The sequence below is a fragment of the Belonocnema kinseyi genome, chromosome 2 (genome assembly GCF_010883055.1).
Source record: "Belonocnema kinseyi isolate 2016_QV_RU_SX_M_011 chromosome 2, B_treatae_v1, whole genome shotgun sequence".
Classification (NCBI taxonomy): domain Eukaryota; kingdom Metazoa; phylum Arthropoda; class Insecta; order Hymenoptera; family Cynipidae; genus Belonocnema; species Belonocnema kinseyi.
In genome coordinates this window covers 72,557,747-72,579,112 of record NC_046658.1, presented here as the reverse complement: position 1 = coordinate 72,579,112, position 21,366 = coordinate 72,557,747, and the positions used below count along the sequence as shown (strand labels likewise).

Here is a 21,366-nt window from a genome sequence, read left to right as displayed (position 1 = left end):
GTTCATGAGATCGATGAGAAGCCATTAGAAATTGACGGGTCACGGGATCGGTATGTGTAGGTCACGGTGCGATTCCAAGCGCTTCCAAGCGCTTCCAAGATAGAAGATGCTGGATCTAAATCCTTTCGAATAGAGCCTCCACTGAAAAGCCCTTTGTACCTGTTCTCTTATCTCTTCCTGAATGATTTTTCCTCTTTGCTAAGAAAAATCTACTTTGTTAAGTCAAACCTACTTCTTTTTATATTTCATGAACTGATTTGTGCGCCACAAGGTAAAATTCGGTTTCTCCTTTGTCAAAATTTCAAGTGCTCCATTTTTTGGATGAAAATTCAGTTTAGATGGAAAATGCGACATGGGTATAGTTACGTACATATATTATTATGTTGGCCCCCCTTCCACCCACAGGTATTCATGACCTGGTACTTCGTTACACGGTCGCGAAACGTGGCAAGTGATTAGTAGATGAATATAATAATAATTTTCAAAGTCTCAGGCTTAAGATGGTTACTGCACAATATGTATAAGGCATTTTTGGTTAGATTTGGATTAAGGAAAACAATTTTTTAATAGTTTGCACGTGGCTGTCCTGGCATACGAATCTGATAATAGCAGCATACCTAATTGGACATGTTGGGCAAAGCCTGGTTTCTACCCCACCATTCACGGACTGGGTTGCAGTCAAGTGCACAATGGGGGTACCTACAGCTTAAGGTGGTACCCGAAGAACCAGAACCTCGGCAAAGGCATATAGAAGAATCTCCAGAGGTACCGGCTCAGGGATGGAACCCGGGACCTCTAACGTAAGGTCCGTGCGTCTAACCTACTGAGCCATCGAGGCTCTTATTATCAGTGTAAGATCTACTGGAATTTCTCGTTTTCCGCCACTCAACGTATCAGTGCTACAAAGACTGATATTGTCATCCAAGATCTAAAGACCAAGATAATTTACGTGATTCAATTTTCGGCACCAGCCGATGGTACTATCACGGCAAAGGAGGAAGAAAAACGGGCGGAATATCAGGCTCTTCTTTTCGAGCTGAGAAGGCTGTACCAAGGCCAAAAAGTCCATCTTGTGGTTCTCATAATCGGCTGCCTTGGAGGTATGAAAGCTTAATTTTTTAGCCAACTCAACAAAATTCCGGCTTGCCAGCATCAAGCTCAGACGATCGCAAGTCAGATACAAAAGGCTGTTCTTCTGGGATGAATGCATCTGGCCCGAGAACGCTGTTCCTCCTAAAATCGTAAAAAGGTTGGTATCTTTAAAAAAGTATCCAGAGATGAAACCTTCACCTCCAACTGCACCGTCTGCCACGTAAGGTCATCCGCGGCGAAGAGATCGGACTCCAAGGAACAGTGTTTTACGAATTATCTTGCGTAAATTTCCCGTTCTTGCTCACCTTCTAAGATAGAAGGAGCAGCAGTGGATTACGTACACGTTCCAGTTGCGTCGGGATTAGTTGCTTTAAGGAACCATGATCATAGCTTCTGGACCCTACAACTTCTCATAAAAAATTACTACATAAATTTATATACATTTTGAATAGTTTGAAGATGTATAGAAAAGTTTGCGAAGACATTTTTGTATCATATATTGATATTCAGACATAAAATTAGTCATGCTGTTCTAAGTAGGAAGATGCACATGTAACTGTAATGTTTAATGTGATAATTAGGTAGTTCTCAACTGTTTGCACATTGTGTAACGCTTTGGTCCACTTTTAGAACAAATTTTGGTACCTTGGGATTTAGTGTGAGGCAAACACTTACAATTAGGTGCCATAGCTAGGAGTTTGATTAAATCTATCCAATTATAAGATCGAGGTTGAGGTGGAAGCAATATATCCAATTAGGATATTATTGGAAAGACCCGATTGACTTTTTCAGCGCAGCTTGGAAGGAAAAGTCATTATTCGGTTTGCTTCTCAAACAAAGCAATCAGTATTTATTTGTAGGTCTAAATATTTATGATATATTTAGTATATATTGACTACAAGTAAACTGAGAAAAAAGTAATGTTGATTTAAAAGTGCTGGTTCTATAGAATTCCGTATTATTAATACAATAGCTCCTGTAAATATACCTTGAAATAAACCAATACATTTGGCATTGAGTAAAATAATTCGGATCTTTGATAAAAGCACAATACTATAGATTGAAATTCTTATGATACAGATATGAATGTAAATCACACATATAGTTGGAAAAAATAAATTTTGATTTAATTACAAGAAAGTGTTTATTCAAGATATTATGCAGACAGAAGGCCTGTTGGAATATTAGGGCTGTTCACTATATGCAAACAGCTTTCTATACGAACGAAGTCACTTAACAAAGTTGAAGCCCAACATAAAAACCTCGATCAACTAAAAGCGTCAGACTTGCCGAACCTCTCTGTTCTCTCATAATTTCCAGGGCTCTTATTTAAAAATTAAATAGAAAAATTTTGTACTTTTCACAGAATTTCCGCGTTGCAACCTTCTATTGTTTCTCAGTGTTTAAAAAAATTGTAAGAAAAGGTAAAATATTTGACTGATTTTTGGTTCCTTGGATTGGCCCTATACGTGCATTTATAAAAAGTGTCTCTGAAACAAAATTTCTGGATGAACGCTTAAGAAAATTTTTTGGCTTCATCACATAAATATTATATCTACCAAAAGTGTTGAGCGAATCAAATGGTTCGTTATCCATATAATAAGCATATTCTGTGGCTGAAACAACATTTTTTGCTTCAACCAAATCGTTTTATGAGTTCGAATAAGGTGCTAATTAAAATTTCAATTATTTCAACTTCAGAATCGTAACAAACTCATCATAATTGCATAGACCGTTATATATCACTTTGAAGAATTTGTAATCCACATTTGAAAAAATTGATAAGAAATTTGTTCCATCCTTATAATACAGAAAAGTCATAAATGTATTTTTAAATCAATAAAGTATCTTTTTAATTGGCGGAGAAAATGATTTCTGTCAAACAAAGATACTTCCAATTTGATAGAATGTATGGTAGAAGCGGATAATTGTAAATGTTAGTCGTCGATATAATTTTATAATATGGTTAAAATATGTATTTTTTTCGATGGTAACTCTTTCTAACATATAATTTTTTTGTGCGCTGATACCGAATCTCGATCGCAGATTCTGTGTATCATGTCAAGTCTTTGAATTAAATGGGATGAAGGGGTCAAAAAATGAAGATGTTGGTTATTTACACGGTCCTTCTAACTTGTTCTTGGATAGATTTGTATAAGAGTGGTTTTCTATTATTTGTATGCACTAAAATCGAAATCTCATATTACAATTTACCCAACATGTGAAATTTTTTATATCGTCAGCCGTTGACAATATGGAACGTTCGGTAATGCGTAACATGATAATGTATTACATGCCCTTAATGCCGTTAATCAGTTATGGCGTGCTTTAGATATTATATACCTAACTGCCTGACCTTATAATAAGGGTAGGTTGTTTTAGTTACGGCTGTAGTCTACAGCGTGTATAATTTTATTGAGAGCATTTAAGCGTGCGTTTCGAGCTAATCTATTTATAAATCGTCTACAGCGTGTGGTATACAATACAAAATCGAAAAACTAATCCTTCACAGTGTAGTAAGATTTACTTTGCGAAATAGTAACTCTTCCTCTCGTGATGAGTGTCCTAATGAAAATTCCGCCATCGTAAACTACGCAGGACAGTATGTCAGAAACGATGTAGGATCTGACGTCATAAACTGCTTCGACCATTGGGACAGCTTTTTTTTATTTCTATTGCGAGTAGGTGGAAATGCATTGACGCACTTAGTATGGGACTCGGTCTAAAAAACAGTAATACCCATTGAAACTTTGGCTTTGCTAAAGTGCCTCCTCACGGCGTTCTTCACATCCACTTCGTGCGTCGTATTGTCGAGATTAAGGACTTCGACCTCGCTGCAGGAAATGAACTCGAACATGCTCTCCCCATTTCTGGTTTGTCTTACTTCCTTGATTTTTACGCCAAGGGTGTTTTGCTGCACCACGGTCTTCAGCTCTTGATAATCTCATCGTAGCTCGAACCTACAGCTGGTTTAATTAGAACCTCTGTGGGTCGAGCTCGATTCTTCGTCTCCTCTTTCTTCCTTGCTGCATCGGGTGCAGGCTGCCCCTAGAGATGCTCTAGGAAGAATTGAGACACGTGGAAATCCTTATGATTCGTTAAAGTCAATCAGAATACGAAAGTCTTTTTCAGCGCGCAATTTTCAAATAACGACCATTCGAAATGTCAGAACTATGATTTGAGGTTAGGTTGTTTAGAAAACTTTGACTACGCGCGTGCGTTGTCAAACATGTTCAAATTTTGTGACGATTTCCGCATTTCGGTTGGACCTATTCGAGTGGTTGAGGTTCATATGTCCCAACTCTCCCCACGGGTTCTCTAGTAGCCCTTTCCTAGTCTTAATCTTTGGGGTTGATGTCACCGAGCTATTTGTGTGGGACTTCAACTTTTTTGCTAATAGTTTGCGTGCTGTGGCCTCCAGGGGGTTCAGAGTGAGCTCTGTATCGTCCTCTTCCTATCAGTGGGACCGAGACACTCCTCTGCTTGTTCCTCCGTATGGACCTCTTTACTTGTAATAACTATATCCTTCCTTCCCCCGGATCTCTATCACTCTTTGCCCTTTTGTCTTTTCCCAGAACAGTTTCACGCTATAAAGCTGCGAATCCATCATAAACGCGGCCACTGCAACATTTGCACATGGAACTATAATTCATGTAATCCTTCTCTAATAGGGAGAAAAAAGTTTCTCTTTACTTTACAGAAAGCCTCCATTTTATTTAAGGCATCCTTCCTCCACTTCCATGAATTGTCGTAAAACTCCGGGTCCTTCTTGAACAACCTCCTATGACTACTTGGTCTCTCCTGCTTCTCGACGATGCTAATCTCTCCTCTGAGTAACTCACAAACTCTGTTGTCTTGTTCATTTGTCTCCAGGTTAATACCACCAGTAGCCAGGGAAAAAAGGTCCGCCACCGTATGCAGGGGTAAAGTTTGAATACTCTAGGAGGTGTCTTGATATCGAGAAACTCCGTATGTAACAACACTGCCTGGTGACATGTATCCTTCGACACGATTATCCACACCTTGGCTTGTTGTATTTTCCTTCGAGATCGTATTATGCAGAAACCTTCGGCACAAACATCTATCACCAACCCGAGGACGTGCCCGGTAGTTGGTCAAAGGCTCTGGGTAAAATTGGGATAGTAAAAGACGTAGTATACGACGCAGTGTCTGGCGTGGATTACAACTTCGCTTCCGACCTACCCGAGTCGAAATTTAGGCCCTACTTTGAAGCCGTAACTCCTACCTTAGTAGCCGCTGCAATCTGTAAAGTAGGTTCTGAATAAGGAGTGATTTTAATGTAATTTTGACCCTAGTTTGACGCTAAAAGTGTCCGAAATCAGCCGTTTTTTCACGTTTAGCGTCGAAGTAGGGTCTGTATTTAAGACAAATTAGACCCTCTTCTAAAGTTTAAACTACTACTGTAAAACTTGTGGTATGAAAGCAGGTTCTCTATAATCTCATACCAATATTGATGAATAAAAATAAGATTCGTTATTTATCAGAAAAAAATAAAATAATACCTGTGATATAAATATCAAGGATATTCGCAATTATTTTTTAGACATATTAATAGAATTTTTTACTATGACGCTGAAGCATAGTGCACTGAAAAATCCGCAAGTACTAAGTAACGAATCACCCGAGATCGCACGCACGTACTGAGTATTTACTAAACACCTAACGCCCTAACCGATTCAGATAACGGAACGCGTTAGGATGTCTTCGATAAAAATCATTATCACTTGTCCAATAATTCTAGGTTCATAATCTTTTTAAATCCGAAACAATGAATCAAATAATTGCTTTTAATTTACGTTTTTCTAATTTACGATTTTTGGAGAGTTTAATATAAATTGGGTCTGTTTTTTAGAGGTATTCTACGTTATACGCTTTAAAAGAACTTGAGGCTGCATATTTAAATTTGATTCTGTGTTATTTATTAATTAAATGAGTACAATGTCAAACTGGTTGATTTCAATAAAAGTATTTTTATCTCTTTATTAAGGAAAGATTTTAAAAAAGTAGTCAAATATTTTTCATACATTTGGCCGTTCTTATCCTTCAATAAATACGATAAAAAAATTTAAAAAGTAAACATTTTCTCACGAAAAGAAATGATTTTTCCTCCTAAATCAGGTGATAGACATGTAAATAGTAATATTTCTCTAAAAAAATGTTTAAAAAACTCTCAATAATTATTGTTTAGCAACAAAAATGACTAAACTAATGGAAAAGTGGTACTGTGTTCTTCGGAAAAAAATTATTTTCTCCATGAAATCATGTTGAAAATAAATTAACCGCTATACTCTAATTAAACTCTGATAACAATCAGTAAATTTAATTATAATTAGTAAATATGTATTTTAATATATTTTTCAAATTTTTTATTTCATTCATAATATTTGTTATTAACGATAGAAAATAATTATTTTATTTTTATTATTTGTTGTGATTCTCAATCATCTACATGACTATTGAATACACACACTTTAATTAATTATTAATAAAAATGTTTATAATGACTTATTAATTGACAATATTCAGTAATTTTCCATGATGAATATCATTCTCATACAAATTTTCAGCATGTTCAGTTAAGAGAAAATATTTGTTTGTGATTAAGCATTGCAAAGAAATCACAATTAGGTTAAATCTCGAATTAAATATTTTTGTTAATGGAGTGTGAATTCAGTCATTAAGATGACCAATGAGTTTAATTAACCTGAATAAAAATAATTTTTACTTTATTTTCATGAAGTTCGAGCATTGTAGGCTCAAAAGATTCAATGTAGGGTCAGTATTGAAGGGGAGGTTAAACAGCGTTTAAGCAGGGTCTTGAGTTATAAAAATATAGGCTCTAAAGATTCAAAGTAGCTTCAGAGAGGTGTCACAGCTTAAAAGTAGGCTCTAATATTTCATTCTCTAGGAGTTAAAAGTTTAAAGCAGGGGCCATAAGTTTAAATAGTGTTTAAACAGATTCTAATAAGGATCTGCAACTTCAAAGCAGGGTCTAAATTTCAATTCGGGATAGTTTCATCAAATAGAGTTCATCAAAATAGTTTTCTATATAATTGGCTCATTGCTTTATTGTAATAAACACAAGTTAAAATATAAGGTTTTCTCAAAGTTCTGTTTTTCAAAAGTGCAAATGTTTCGAAATAGAAAATTGGACCTATGTGGAAGGAACTTGTGACAAACAGAACATTGAGCTCGAGAATGTTTAACTCCTTAATTGGCATGTCAAATGGCGGTGACCACCACCAATTAATAAGTTCATTGTGTAGTTTTAAAATCTTAAGTTCACGGTTATTTATAAAAAAAATACAGAAGTACAAATTAAGGGCTGGATCTGTTTAATCTCGTGTGTGATGCCTGAGGTGTGTCGTTTCGTCTACGAATTCAAAGTCCTATTTGTCGCAAGTTCTTTAAAATGCGTATCATTTTCGATTTTGAATAATTTGAACATTTGATAAAGTGAACTTCGTCAAAATCTTGTATTTGAACTTGAATTCTATCGCAAGAAATTGATTAGCCAATTATGCAGAAAACTAAATGATTATGCATGTTTATGGATTTGATTTTTATGTACGTAATCCACGTCGAAAACGGTGTCACGGTGTCGTATACTATCCCAATTTCCGACGTAGATTATGACTTCGGATGCTACGTTGTTTCCTACGCCATTTCCGACGCAGTGTCCTACATGATATCTGACGCAGTATTTTACGAAATTTCTAATGTAGTTTTTTACGTACTTTACGAACCAACAAAAGTAACTTTAACTTTTGGTTACACTTTTTTTCTGAAAATTGTAGAATATTCCTATTGTTCGAAATTAAAATTTTTATAGTTATTTTGATAATATTTTGTTATTAAATCTGTAGAATATTGATTTTAGGCCCATAATTTGCTTAATTGTTTAATAATATTTTATTTTAATTAGTGAAAGAAGAAAGAATTGCATTTGCTTTTGTAAGCATAATAAATTCACTGGAAAAAATTGGGTTTGCTTACCACCATGATTGAATTATAAGAAAATTATTTAATCATGATTATAGATTATTAGAATTATTGAGCTAATAAACGTATTAGATTGCTAGAATATTCGAGAATTGATTTTAGAGATATCCCAGTTTAGGTCGCATTTTATATATTAATGTTTCTTGCATGTGGGTTTCATAATTATATGGATAAACTAAGCACACAAAGGTGCCACTTACAATACCGCCCAAAAATAATTAATTTTGCAATTCATGAAACTTATTTTCATCATTTATGAGTTTCTTGCTTGTTCCTTATATGTATCAATTTGAAAAAGAGTCTTCTATTCAAGGCTTTAATCAGAAAATATCTTCAAATGTAGGCGTTCAGTTTCTTCTTAATACTTAATCAGGCTTCTGTCCCGGAAATCTGTGCCAAGAAGTTCGTCTTTATCATCCGTTAATTTTTGGGTATCATTCTTTTTTTGCTTCTAATGGTACATCTTGATTGCAAGCACTTTTTTGAAAGTATGGTTTCTACAGTGGTTTATAATTCATTGTATTTGAACGGAAGATGAAAGAAAATAGAGACGGGTTTTTTTACTTGTCAAATTACTAGCTTCTAATACCATATTTGACCACTGATTTAGGAGAATCGTCCGAATATCGACGAAATCTGACTACTTGTGGCAGCTGGAAAGAGAATGGCTCTCAATTAGGATGGATGAAATAGCAAGTGATGTGCGAAAATAGGGTTGGTCGAACTTTGATACCAAGAGAACTCCATTTATCCAGGGCAATTGAACTGGAATGGAATGTGTACGCTACTACCATGGGTTTACCCCCAGGGATTAAAAAGTGCACTTTCCAGTAATAAATGTTGCCATGTAACTAAATTCAACTTTTACCTTGAGGTCGCAATTTAATCTTTAAAAAAGTGTTCGATTTTAGTGTTTTTTTTTACTTATGAAATATATAGTTTACTGAGTTTAATAATAGAACATCATTAAGAAAGAAAACTCCTAACTTTTGGAATAAGCCAGAAGAACAGAGTAAGATCTATACTTTCCTGAGTCTGGGCTTTGGCGGATATCTGACGTGGAAAAATTAATTTTACACACAAATACCAAAACGTCAAATGTTTATCCGAAAGTGTATCAATTAGTTGCAGTGAAAGACAGTTGACAACTGTATTACTTCTACATTGAGAATTACAAATCATTTTGATCTGCCTACTTAGACGTCAATATTTTCCAGTACAAAGGATTGATAAACAATTGGATAAAAATTTGACGTTTTGGGATTTAGTGTGTACTTGCAAGAGGGCAGCTTGAAGTAGCTAATATTTCCGTGAATTTATAATTCAAGAAATTAATTCTCAATTTCTACATAGAGTAATAAAAATATACAAATAATAACAAAGTAATTAATAACGGTAAAATTTCATACCGCCTTTGTCTGGTGTTATTAACACGCCTGTTAAAACGTCGTGTATGATAACCTCATTGATAAAATTTTTTTACTTTAAACGATAAAATAAATCTAATATCACTTATAGGTTTTAACGCACTAAATGTCAATATGATTAAAAAAATATATAATATACCTAACATATGTCTTTAAAATTGACGTCAATTTTTTTCATCTAGAAATGAAATCTGTCCATAAATTAAGAAACCGGTAAACCCTAACAGTGTTAAAGTTCGACAACAACAAGAAATTCAGCCGGTTGATGAAAAAAGCCTATCCTCCGAACTGTTATTTGGGGAAAATTAATCCTGAATTTCTCATTTTAATATCCCCAACTTAGTGAAAAGTAATGCAATCCAAATATATCTTTTTTAAGTCGTGGTAAGAACAAGTTGACCATTTTAGTCGATGAACAAATTCCCGTTTATTGATTCGAAAAAATATATCAGTCGCCGAAATAAAAATTCGAACTCTTAGAGCTACAAATTTGTTCATTCCCAGTAATAAAAACTAAACTGCCAATTGAACCACTTAAAGTGGTACTCTTTTGAATTTTAAACTTTTAAAATTAAACGGTTTAAAGATTTCTAATTAAAAAATATAAACGCACGCTATAATTTCCAATGCTCTAAGTTAAAGAATGGATCAATAAATTAGAAATTGTTTGAAATTATATTATTTTAAGCAATTTTAATGCGGAAACGTAAAAATTAAATTTTGTGAAATTTTGTTTGAACTGGACACTTTTAGAATTAGATGATTTATAAAAGTGGAAATATTTTTTTTTAGTTTTGTTTTAAATTAATAATTGTTCAACTGCTCCTTATGCATGATAGCTCAATTTATTTTTAAATATTTTATTTATAATTGCTCATTTTAAATGAAGTGTCAAATATTTGAATAGGATTTTAAATTTGATAAAAACGTTTTTTTTTATGAATATGTTTATTTGTAATTATTTGAAAATTGAAAATATTTTATAAAGTTTGAATTGGATTCGAAATCTTCTTGTGAACAAAATTATCGTTCAATTTTGAATACACGAACTAAAGTTCTATTTTAACATTTATCAAATAATTTTATATATTTACAGTTTATAAACTTTAAACGTTTTTCCCCAACATTTCTTATTTCAAACGCTTTTTATATTTAATTCTTTAAATCTCGAAATTAAGAATTTTTAAAGTAAACGCTTTGAAAAGTACGTATTGTAAATTGAATGCTTTTATAATTGAAAAAGTTAACAATTAAATCTAACTTTTAAACAATTTTAAATCTAACTTATTTTATATATTATTATATTATGTGATATGAAATTTGTGATATTTAAAGTGATCTGATCGATATTTCTTTCAAAATATGTAAAATACACGGTCAAAAAATAAATGCACTTTTTCTGCTTTCCTCGGTATCAAGCAATTCCTATTAATTTCCTAGTTGTCTGGTCTAGCGCCGATTCGAAAATGTCCTCTATTATTTCTAAATATGTAGGTTGTCTTTGGAAACAATACAAACTAAGTGTATCCGACTGTCCGCCAAGACCATGAAGTTTTTCATTGATTTAACATGGGCAAAGTCAGCTTTTTGTAAATATAACATGTAAACATGATAATATGTTATAAATAATTTCGTACATGACTTTAAGACACTCCTATTTGTCCCCTAAGAAAACCCGTAAGAGACCATTTTGAATTTGACGTAATATTATTGTTTATTAACCATTTTGAACGTTTTTTTCATAAATAAGCAATTATCGATCATTTAAAAATACTTAGTCATCTCTTAACTAATTTTCAATTGCTTAAACAATTTTAATTTGTTTAAATACTTGTTTTCCAGGTGAGTTCTAAACGTTTTGTACGTTCTAAACGTTATAAATTCTTTAATCAATGATCAAACTAAGAAAATTTGCTCAATTAATTATTTAACTTATATACTTTTAACTATATAGTTAACCAGAGAAAGCAGGATAAACATTTTATCTCACCAAATTTTAAACAGATTTCAATATTTTAAAGTAATAATTTGTTTTTGACTTATATTGTTATATATTGTTGACTTATATAAAAAATTTAAACAAATTAAGATTGTTAAAACAATTTAAAATTAGTAAAAAGATAAAAGGGTATTCCTAAATGATCGATTAATGATAATTTATGAAAAAACTTCGTAAAAGCGTTAGTAAACCACAATATTATGTAAAATTAAATAATCTTGTCTTAATACCTATTTTGAGAATTTGCAAAATGCAATACTTTCTTCTCTTTGGATTTTTAAAAGTAGTACTCGGACGTAGAATTCATGTTCTATCTTCCATGCAATTACCCTACGTGCATTGAGAACATTTTTTCATTAAGTGTTATACGACAAGTATTCAAATCCTAGGACATATGTTAAGTTTTCAAATCAATTTGAACGTAAAATATAAATTACTAGTTTGTATTAAAATTAACGACGCTATAATTTCTTTAGATTTTAATAGAATTATAATAAACTTCCTAATTGCGTCGCATATGAGAGTTATGAGTTTGCTGTGTTCCGTTTTTCAAGTTCTCGAGTAAATAGTAATTTCATATTTAGAACGTGGAAAATAATGTTAACACACACATACACACCCATATATATTTTAGGTGATATTTGACTTGAAAATTATGGCAAATCACAGGCCCATGCTCAGTGATGTCGTCTGGCGGTATATGTATTCTTGCTAAAGGACCTAAATGATACTTTAGCAGCGATGGTCACCCATGTATGGGCCTTTGCTTCTACATGGTTTTGAAATAAAAAGTCATAGTACAATAGGTTCATAAAACTTATTTTAAACTAGAAATAGATGGAAAAAACTATTAGCTTAATTAAAAATTACATTTAAGTACTGTATTCTAAACACAGAGTTTCTCTTTTTAATAATCTTCTTTCTTCTACAAACTAATTATCTAAAATATGTGGTTGGTATTATTGCTCATTATAAAATATATTATAATGAACATGCAATAAATGTAAGTTTCGTGTCTTATCATTTTTTTTTCGATCGGAACTTGAATAAAAGTTAATGCATGCATAAGATAATACTAGCGAAAGTTTGGAAAAATAAAAAAATCCGATTAAAAAGTGATAGAATCTTCAATAAAATTTGTATATTTGTCGATCTGTGTCAATATACATACATGAGAATATAATTATTATTTTAGATATGTTTCTATCCGTGAGTGAAGACCTCCGCTGTTATATCGATAGATAGCTTTTAATTATATTTATTTTCCATATGCGAATTAATATAAATTGGTTCTAAAGGATTATTTAAAAATATTACAGGCGGAAGCAGGACGAGGTGCAGGTTCTGGAAGAAACAATTCGAGCGCGTTCCGAAAAACACAAGAAGGCCGGGATAGAATTGGATGCAACATGTCATATATGCTTAAAAACCAAGTTTGCCGATGGTGTCGGCCACATCTGCAATTACTGCAGCATCCGGTGTTGCGCACGCTGCGGTGGAAAGGTCTCTCTACGGTCGAACAAGGTAGGAAATTACGAGAAAGTAATTCGCAATAGATGGGTTGTGTAACACTGTAATGGCACAAGATATCGCGTTGAAAAATGGCTGTGATACAGCAAATGGTATTTGATGGCCGTTCTTTTCTCCTCCCAGCACAATTTTTAGCTGTTTCAGCAACAACGATCTATTCCATGATGGGTTATTACATCCGACTTGCTTCCTTTTTATTATTTTTAATTTGCAACATCCAGGCTATGCCGAGTTCACTATTACGAAAAAAAGTTAAGAGTTCGTGATTACTTTTGTTATGATAAATCTAATAAAAATCAAGGTCATCTGTTGTTTTGTGTTACTTCTAAAGTTTAGAGTATAGTTATTCTTTCACATATTTTTTTCAATGTGGAAACTTCTGGTGGTATTAGGAGAAGTTAGCAGTATTTGAGAAACGGCATGGAACGCGGAGTTTCGACTAAACAAAGAGGAGAAATAATAGCCTTATTCAAAGTTGGATACTTTGTTGCATTCGAATTCCTGATTTTTTTAGACGAAGAGGAAGTCTAGCAATTACTGTCGCTAGATTCTTTGGAAAAGGCGCGTGAATATCCATTTTGGCGATTGTTCCAAAGCGGATGTCGCCAGCGGAAAAAAGTGTCAGTTCGGCCAAAAGCCTGAAACTAGGGCAACCAAGATCATACTTGTGTGTGGAGCCATAAGCATACCACAGTGATGAGAAATCATTTTTATATATTTGGTGTTCTGCAAAATTCAAAAGTCGGTCTACTTTTTCGGAAGTGGAGCAGAGGCATAGCTTATAGTAAATATCGCCATTTTTCTTTTAATATTCCCAAATTTTCAATTATAAACGAGACAGCATAAAAATTGATTAACGAATAAGTTTTTTGTTACCTGTATTGGTTATTCGTTGATAGTGTGAATAACGGTTGAAAAAATATATCAATACGACATTTTAAGGCGTTACGAATAATAAAGCAAATAAAGATGTTCACGAATAATAAATCAATAAGTAAATGGCAGTTGAATTGGATAACCGGTAAGCGTATAAGAATACAAATTTTATTCCCAAATCATTACGATAATATTTTGAATCGAATAATGCCTAAATCTGCTTTTTGGTAACAATTAAAGTCTCATAAAGGCACGCAAAGGGTATTGTCTGAATGTAACATCGCGCTCGCCTGATATAGATGGAAATAGTTGACACAGAGTGTTTGCTCAGCACCAATTTATTATCCTTGATAAAAAATGTATATCTCCAGCGCACAGTGTTTTGCACAAAAAAAAAATAGCAGGATCATTTTTTCTGCAGCTCATTTCTTATGTTCTTTAAAGAAGATTTTTTTCTTCTATGGAAACCATTACTTTCTTGTGCGCTAGTTTCGGCAGCTTATTATTTGTATTCCAATTTTTAAGACTCATAAAATGTGGAATTTTACTACATAATTCTTTTCCTATTATGAGGCACTGTCAGAATAGCTTTTTCTGAACACATTGTACACGCAGAAAAAAAGAAGCTTATATTTTACTGATAACCAAGTAAAATCTACTGATCTTCCAATTACGTATACGGACAGCACGACAGTTTAGTAAACGTTACAATTATAGGCAAATAAATATGACTATCATTGATGGTTACCAGTACTGATTCTCAAGTGGGTGCTGACCTGCGGATCAGTAGATTTTACCGATCCAGTTCCTATTTTGCACAGTTCCTCGATGCTGCAATTATGAATTATTGTGTCACTTTAACGAATAATATAAAGAGATCTAACTTATGTAAATGGTTAAGACTTATAGTTTAGACAACGCGTTAAATTGTGAGAAGTATTGCTAAAAATAATTAATAACTAAGCGCACGGTTAATTCTTATATATATTTTCGGATATACTTACAATTAATCGGTATTTGTAAGTTACAACGCTTATAATACAATTATAAATTTCGCACGCAATCGGAGGAATTCGAACGCATAAACCTAAGCACGCAAGTCAATTGTCTTAACCACTACTCTTTCATTTTTTTCATGTAGTCCGGTCACTTTAAGCGTGTATTTCTCAGAGAGGAAAAATGGTAAAGAAAGGAAAACAAACAAAATGTAAAAAATATATTAATTTTCTGTTAATACAATCATATAAAAACGTTCGATTAATAATGACGCAGTAGAGATAGCGGCGAATTTAAAGAACCGGGCGGGCTTCTGGATCCTTAGTCATCCTAAGTTCATTGTTTTTATACACTCTATTTATATGGTGTTAATACTTTTCCTTTTCGAAACATTAACAGCTCTGGCTCGTTTTTGTAGGTGCAGTAGTATTGAAGATAATTTTTTTTCTTGTAAACTACTTCATAGGTTTATAAAAATATGATATTTCTGAAAAAGATATAAGTTCTTAAGGCTTTAAAGAATAAATAAAAAAAATTCGAAATTTTCTAGGCAAATTTTACCATACAGGAGCTTCTCAAAGTAGACCTATATATATACTCGAAGTACATTATTTCGGTGTTTTCGGGCAAATAAAAGTTGCCAGTTCCTCATCTGATTTTTGCACAATAACCGCTAAGCATGCAATCCACGCAAAATTAAAGACACATTAACATGCACTGTACAGTTTTTTCCAACCATTTTTCTTATCTGAGATATTTACGCCTGAAGTAACCAGACTACATGAAAAAATTAAAGAGTAGACTATTAGACAAGTTGCGTTCTGTAAAATAATTTCGAAATGCATTTGTCACTGAGGTGGCGACCTTGGAAATTACTTCTGAATACGCGCCCATGCTATCACGGCACACAAAAAAGCTCTCGAATTTACCTTATATCCATAGAAGTCAGCTGAAACAGTTACGGAAAACAAAAACGTAATGCTGCAATAAACTCTCAAGTGTACATGATCTGTGAAGAAGTTGTGCCGTCCAAAATTTTGTTATTTTTTTATGAAACCCCTTCCTTGCTAAGTGGGATTATTGTGTAATGTGACGACTGTCACAAAAATGTCAACCAGACATGTTTTTACGTGATGCAATCCATCCATTGCCTATTGCGCCATGAATTCACCCGGTGGTCCGCGAGGATTGGTTGCGTTGTTACGACTTTAGGGGCGAGCTAAGAAAACCAATCAGATCGGTAGCATGTACCGATCCTTCGGTAGTGTCCACTGCACCACTATTTTAATATCAATTGAGTACATTTTACATTTCTTATAGTATGTAATGCTAGAGAATAGATGTTTATTTTACTAGAGGATAACCATTAAATTAACCTTAATTTCATTGTGACATTTACGAAATGCGAAGTGATTTTGACATTTTCACCTCCTTATTATGGGCATTTGATACTGTTACGGTTACAAGAAACCCTTTAACATTTCTTGATAAGTAAATATTACATTTCTTTTTTCAGCGTGTACATTCGGTAGTTAGCTAGTTGACACTTGTGAATGTCTTAAAATACGTCTTTCAATCTTTATATAAATATTGGTTCATTCTGTTTGTAAAAGGATTCTCTATATAACGATTTCATATGTATCTTGTATGAAGTCGTGCGGAATCAGCAATAACATTTGTTAAATGAAGAACAAGATTCGAGAAGAAAAAAAGGAAATTCCAGAAGTATAGATTGAAGGGCTAGTATGAGAAAAAATCTTCTTGCGGGAAGAATCAGAAACCATTCACTAAGCGAATGTATGTAGCTGCCAGAAAACTTAGGTATGTCATACAATTAGTGAAAGTATTATGAAAATATAATTTGAAAGCATTTTAACTTATATATTTACAAACTATACTCCAGATATAAAGAAACTGATGAACAGAGTCCAATTAATAAAGCTTTTGATTTGTTGTAGCAGTCCATGACAAGACTGAAAAGTAGCTCTTAGCTTTCGTAAGTTTTATGTATTGTTAGATGTACTTACTTGTGGGTACTGCTAGAAGCGATATGATATCAACAGTACAGCAAGAACATAGTTAGGTGGGAGTTTCTAAGTTACGAGTTGTGTGGCAGTCGTAGTCGGAGGTTCTTGAAATATCTTCAGTCAGAATGTATAAGAACCCCAGGGTTCTCGCGTTTTTCCTAGAATGAAATTTGTCTCAGATAGCTTAAAATTGTCTTTTTTCTCAACTTGTGCTGTACTTTGTCAGCGACTACGTTTTGTTTCGTGATTTATAATCGTATTTTACGAGGTTCTTTTCTTTAGAGTGGACTCTTATTCTCTAATCTGGAACGAAGTAAGGTACAATTTTTCGTTCATCGTGGATAGAGAAAAAAAGTATTATTATATATAAATTATTCCCATATCTCTCTAAATCTGAATCAGTGAAATGTCACTGATTGTCAGTGAGATTTTATTGATTAAAATAACTCAAAACCGGTCACTGACAATCAGTGAAAAGTTACATATTACTTCAGTGAACTAAACACTTTTGAGAGTTGGCAGCACTGCACCATGTCAATTTAGCAGTCATAATAAAATTATATTTCAATAGATTCCATCAAATAATCTTAGTAAAAACTTAAAACCTATAAATATAATCAAATATTAAAAAAGGTGAAAAGTTTCAATGCTTTTAAATGACAAATAATATCACATATTACTTTACTTTTAAGATTGGACTGCCATGTACACACGCGTTAAGTAAGTACGTTTAATATGAGTTAGAGTATATTCTTCAAGCAGTCAATTCAGCAGACTTACAGCCTAAAATTTAAAAAAATTATTTAATTAAGGAATTCTTTTTGCTTCTTGAGTAAAAGAGTAACAACAAAGCTTAATTTAAAAACTTAAAGATTATGTTTCACATGATATACTCTGACGTTACTGAACAGATTAGTGAATAAATCCGAAATCACTGATCAATCAATGAAATGTCTAACAACTATTTCAATCCAAGAATTTTTCACTGATTCATATCTAGAGAGACACTATAGGTTAAAAAGGGACATTGCTGACACTTTTCTAGTGAACGACACTGTGCTATCCAAATGCTTGTAATAAAATTGTAGATATATAAAATAGATACTTGCACATATATAAATATTCTATTGTCCATGTAATTTGTATTCTAATATTTATTCAGTACAATAGTACTGAATTTATATTCATAATATAACATTTTTGTCACCACCTACAGAGAGACATGTTGACAATACGAAACGAGATAAATTGACAAAAATTGTGCAGCTAAAAAGAATAACAAATTTTTCAGGAATTACTTTTTTGTAGGATAAGTGGTTTTTGTTTTAATTTTGAAAAACATAATTGAAAATAACTAAATTATATTTGTGTACAACGATAGAAGCTACGAGAATAAGTGTTAATCCAAAAAGGATCTCTACATTTGTTATCAATAAATTGCAGACAGAACGAGTAGATTTTCTTTTGATCATGAAATAAAAGATTAAAAAAAGATTATAAAAATAGAAGGCAATAAGAATAAGTATATGTTTCGATTTCCGTGCATACTCTGAATTGTAATGATTTAAATTTCTTCAAATGATACATGTTTCAGTGTATCCGAAAAATAAAATTTGTACATCATTTTGTAATATGTAAATGAGGAATCCCAGGCAGAGATACATAAAGAATGTATTATATTTGATATAAAAGTGTTGAGCATAATCTATAAAATTTATTGACATTTTGGGAAAAATTGAGTGCGAAGCACGAGATACCCGATGAGAATGTTTTCGCTAAAGCCGAAAGAGCCTTTATAAAAGCGAGTTCACAATCGCAAAATTACAGCTAGAAAAGAATTATTGGAACCAATTGCGCGCGATTGAAAGTAATATCCAATCGTTCGCAATGGTGTTTCTTAATCGGGTCTGTCCGATTCAGAACGATTGAGGTCGGCTATCGTTCTCAATCGGGACGCGAGGTGATTTTCAGGTCGGCCACGGCCATTTTGGTGGCAGCATTTTGATCACGCGGGAATTATTTGAAAACGGTTATTTACTTTTTGTTTTTAAATTACATCTCGATAAAAGAAAACTTTTCAAAGATTTCAAATAATTCCCTCGTTATCAAGGAACTATCACTGACAGATTTGCCAATAATTTTTATACTGATTTTTCTGAGTTATATTATAATCAACTATTTATTTAAATAGTGCAAAACAATTATAATGTAGAAAGCATACAAAATTTATATCGTGTAATACATAATGTAAATTATAGTGTAATTAATAATCAATCTGGTTAAAGTATACTGTTGATTAAATCAGGTTTGTTACTTTTAAAATACTAATGTTCTATATTTTATTAATCCCTTCACAAAAAAATGTTTATATCTTTGTTAATATTATTATAATTTACCTAATGAATTGATTCAATGCGAAATAGCATGATACATTGCAAACCCGATGCAAATTTCGCCAATATTCTTTTAATTTCGAAATCGTATATCCTAAGTATCGTGCATAATTATTATTCATCTACAAATATTATAATCTTTTCGTAGTTACCCTTAATTACGAAAATTTCAAAGTACACGGAGAAAAATATATGTTAGCACAGACTATCTAGATATTAATAGGTAATATCTTAGCGATTTAACTATGGGACAGAAATCTAGATGCTGAAGAAAAGCATCCGTAGGTATTAAAAAGAATATTTTAACTGACAATATCCAAGATATTAAAGGGCAGACTCTAAGATATTCCAGAAATATTTTTTAAGTGTGCAACAATTACCTATAAAGCATGCCATTTTCTATAAAATGCAAAAGAATGTTAATATCGTAGTCCTCTGTTTTTAAAATCCGGATCCTCAAGAATTCGCCTTTTTGCATAATTATGCAATTATAACATATCCAAAAACATTTCATCCATTTTCCACCAAAACTTATAGTGCAATAGATATCCGAAAAACGACAATACACACGATGAAAGCTCAAGATACAGAAAAAGCGGGGTTACAATCTTTTGTCGCCACGCCACACGTCAGCGACCTTGCTCCGATAAAATTGATCTTTTTTAATATCTTAGATATTAAATGTTAATATCACACATTTTATACTTTCAATATAAACAGATATTGGCCTTTAATATTTTGTATGTTGAATAGAAGATATTAGATATTATGCCGTAATATCTATATATTATGGTTAAATATCAAAGTTTTTAATATTTGTTTTTCAATATCTATTTTTCTCCGTGTACAAATTTCATTCAAATGCGTAGGCGTGCTTAACCTATTGCGAACGATTCAAACGCTTATGCCGATTGAAAATGATTAAGGACGATATACAATTTCTGTCCCGATTAACACCGATTAAGAACGATTCAACCTTTAATCAATTCCAATCTGGTCCCATCATTTTTGTATAGAAGGAAGAGTTGTTGATTTGTTGATCTTTAATTCTGAAAGGTCTATGCACAAATGTGGGAGAAATGCAAAGACCGAGCACGTAGCACGAGGTAAATACAAAATTAAGCGCGAGAATCAACAATCGCGAGACCTAAGCGCGCACAAACTGACGACCCGCACGCGCAGCGTGCGATGAGAATGTGCCCGTGCCGCGGGCAGTTTTTAAAATTGATTTTGAATTTGCGAACCTCAAAAATCAATCACAGACACCCCATGACGAACTTGACAAATTCGTGAACTGATCAAATGAACATATCCACACAATATCGAAGGTATTGCCTCTCAAAAAAAGTTCGTCTTTTCTTTTAAAAACACCTATATTTAAACAAAATGATATTCTTTATTTTCTAAAGCATCTAAATTACATAATATTTCTTACAAATAACTTTCTAAATTCGTTTTAATTCAAAATCAATACCGGTATCGTTCACTAAATGTTGGATGTCGTTCGCTGGAAATATGGTGTCGTTCACTGAAGTTGCATACATTATTTTTGAATAAATATAACAATAGTTTGGCAAAGAATAATTATATTACTGTGTACTATCTGAAAACAAACAAAAATCTACCCTTTCAGATCAATTTATCTTCGTTACCAAACATTAAGCATATAAATTAATATTCTCCTATTTTTCTAACAACTTGTTCTTAAGGTGTCGGTAATACCACTGTTTACCCTATGTAAATTTTCAATTACAAAACGTGTTTTTGAAACTGTATACTTTTAATTAACTTGGCGAGTACAATATTAGATATAGAAACCCGAGCAAAAAAAGAAAAATGCTAGTGGAAACCCAATTAGGTATTTCTACGTCAACTATCAGCTAACTTCACTTCAGTGAACGCTAAGGGGGAAAACAATGGACCAAATACATGGAACAAAACTTTATTTCTGTAATATGCCCGTTATTAATAATAATTATTATTTTATTATTTAATTAAATGTT

The 21,366-nt window shown here is 32.6% G+C and overlaps 1 protein-coding gene across 1 annotated transcript in view; it reads left to right on the top strand.

Moving 5' to 3' along the window:
* LOC117167819 (regulating synaptic membrane exocytosis protein 2) overlaps window positions 1–21,366 on the top strand; it is a 124,374-nt gene that overhangs the window by 6,362 nt on the left and 96,646 nt on the right. Inside the window, exon 2 of the mRNA XM_033353022.1 lies at window positions 12,861–13,065. Coding sequence (XP_033208913.1) covers window positions 12,861–13,065 — 205 coding nt within the window. The remainder of the gene's footprint in view (window positions 1–12,860; window positions 13,066–21,366) is intronic.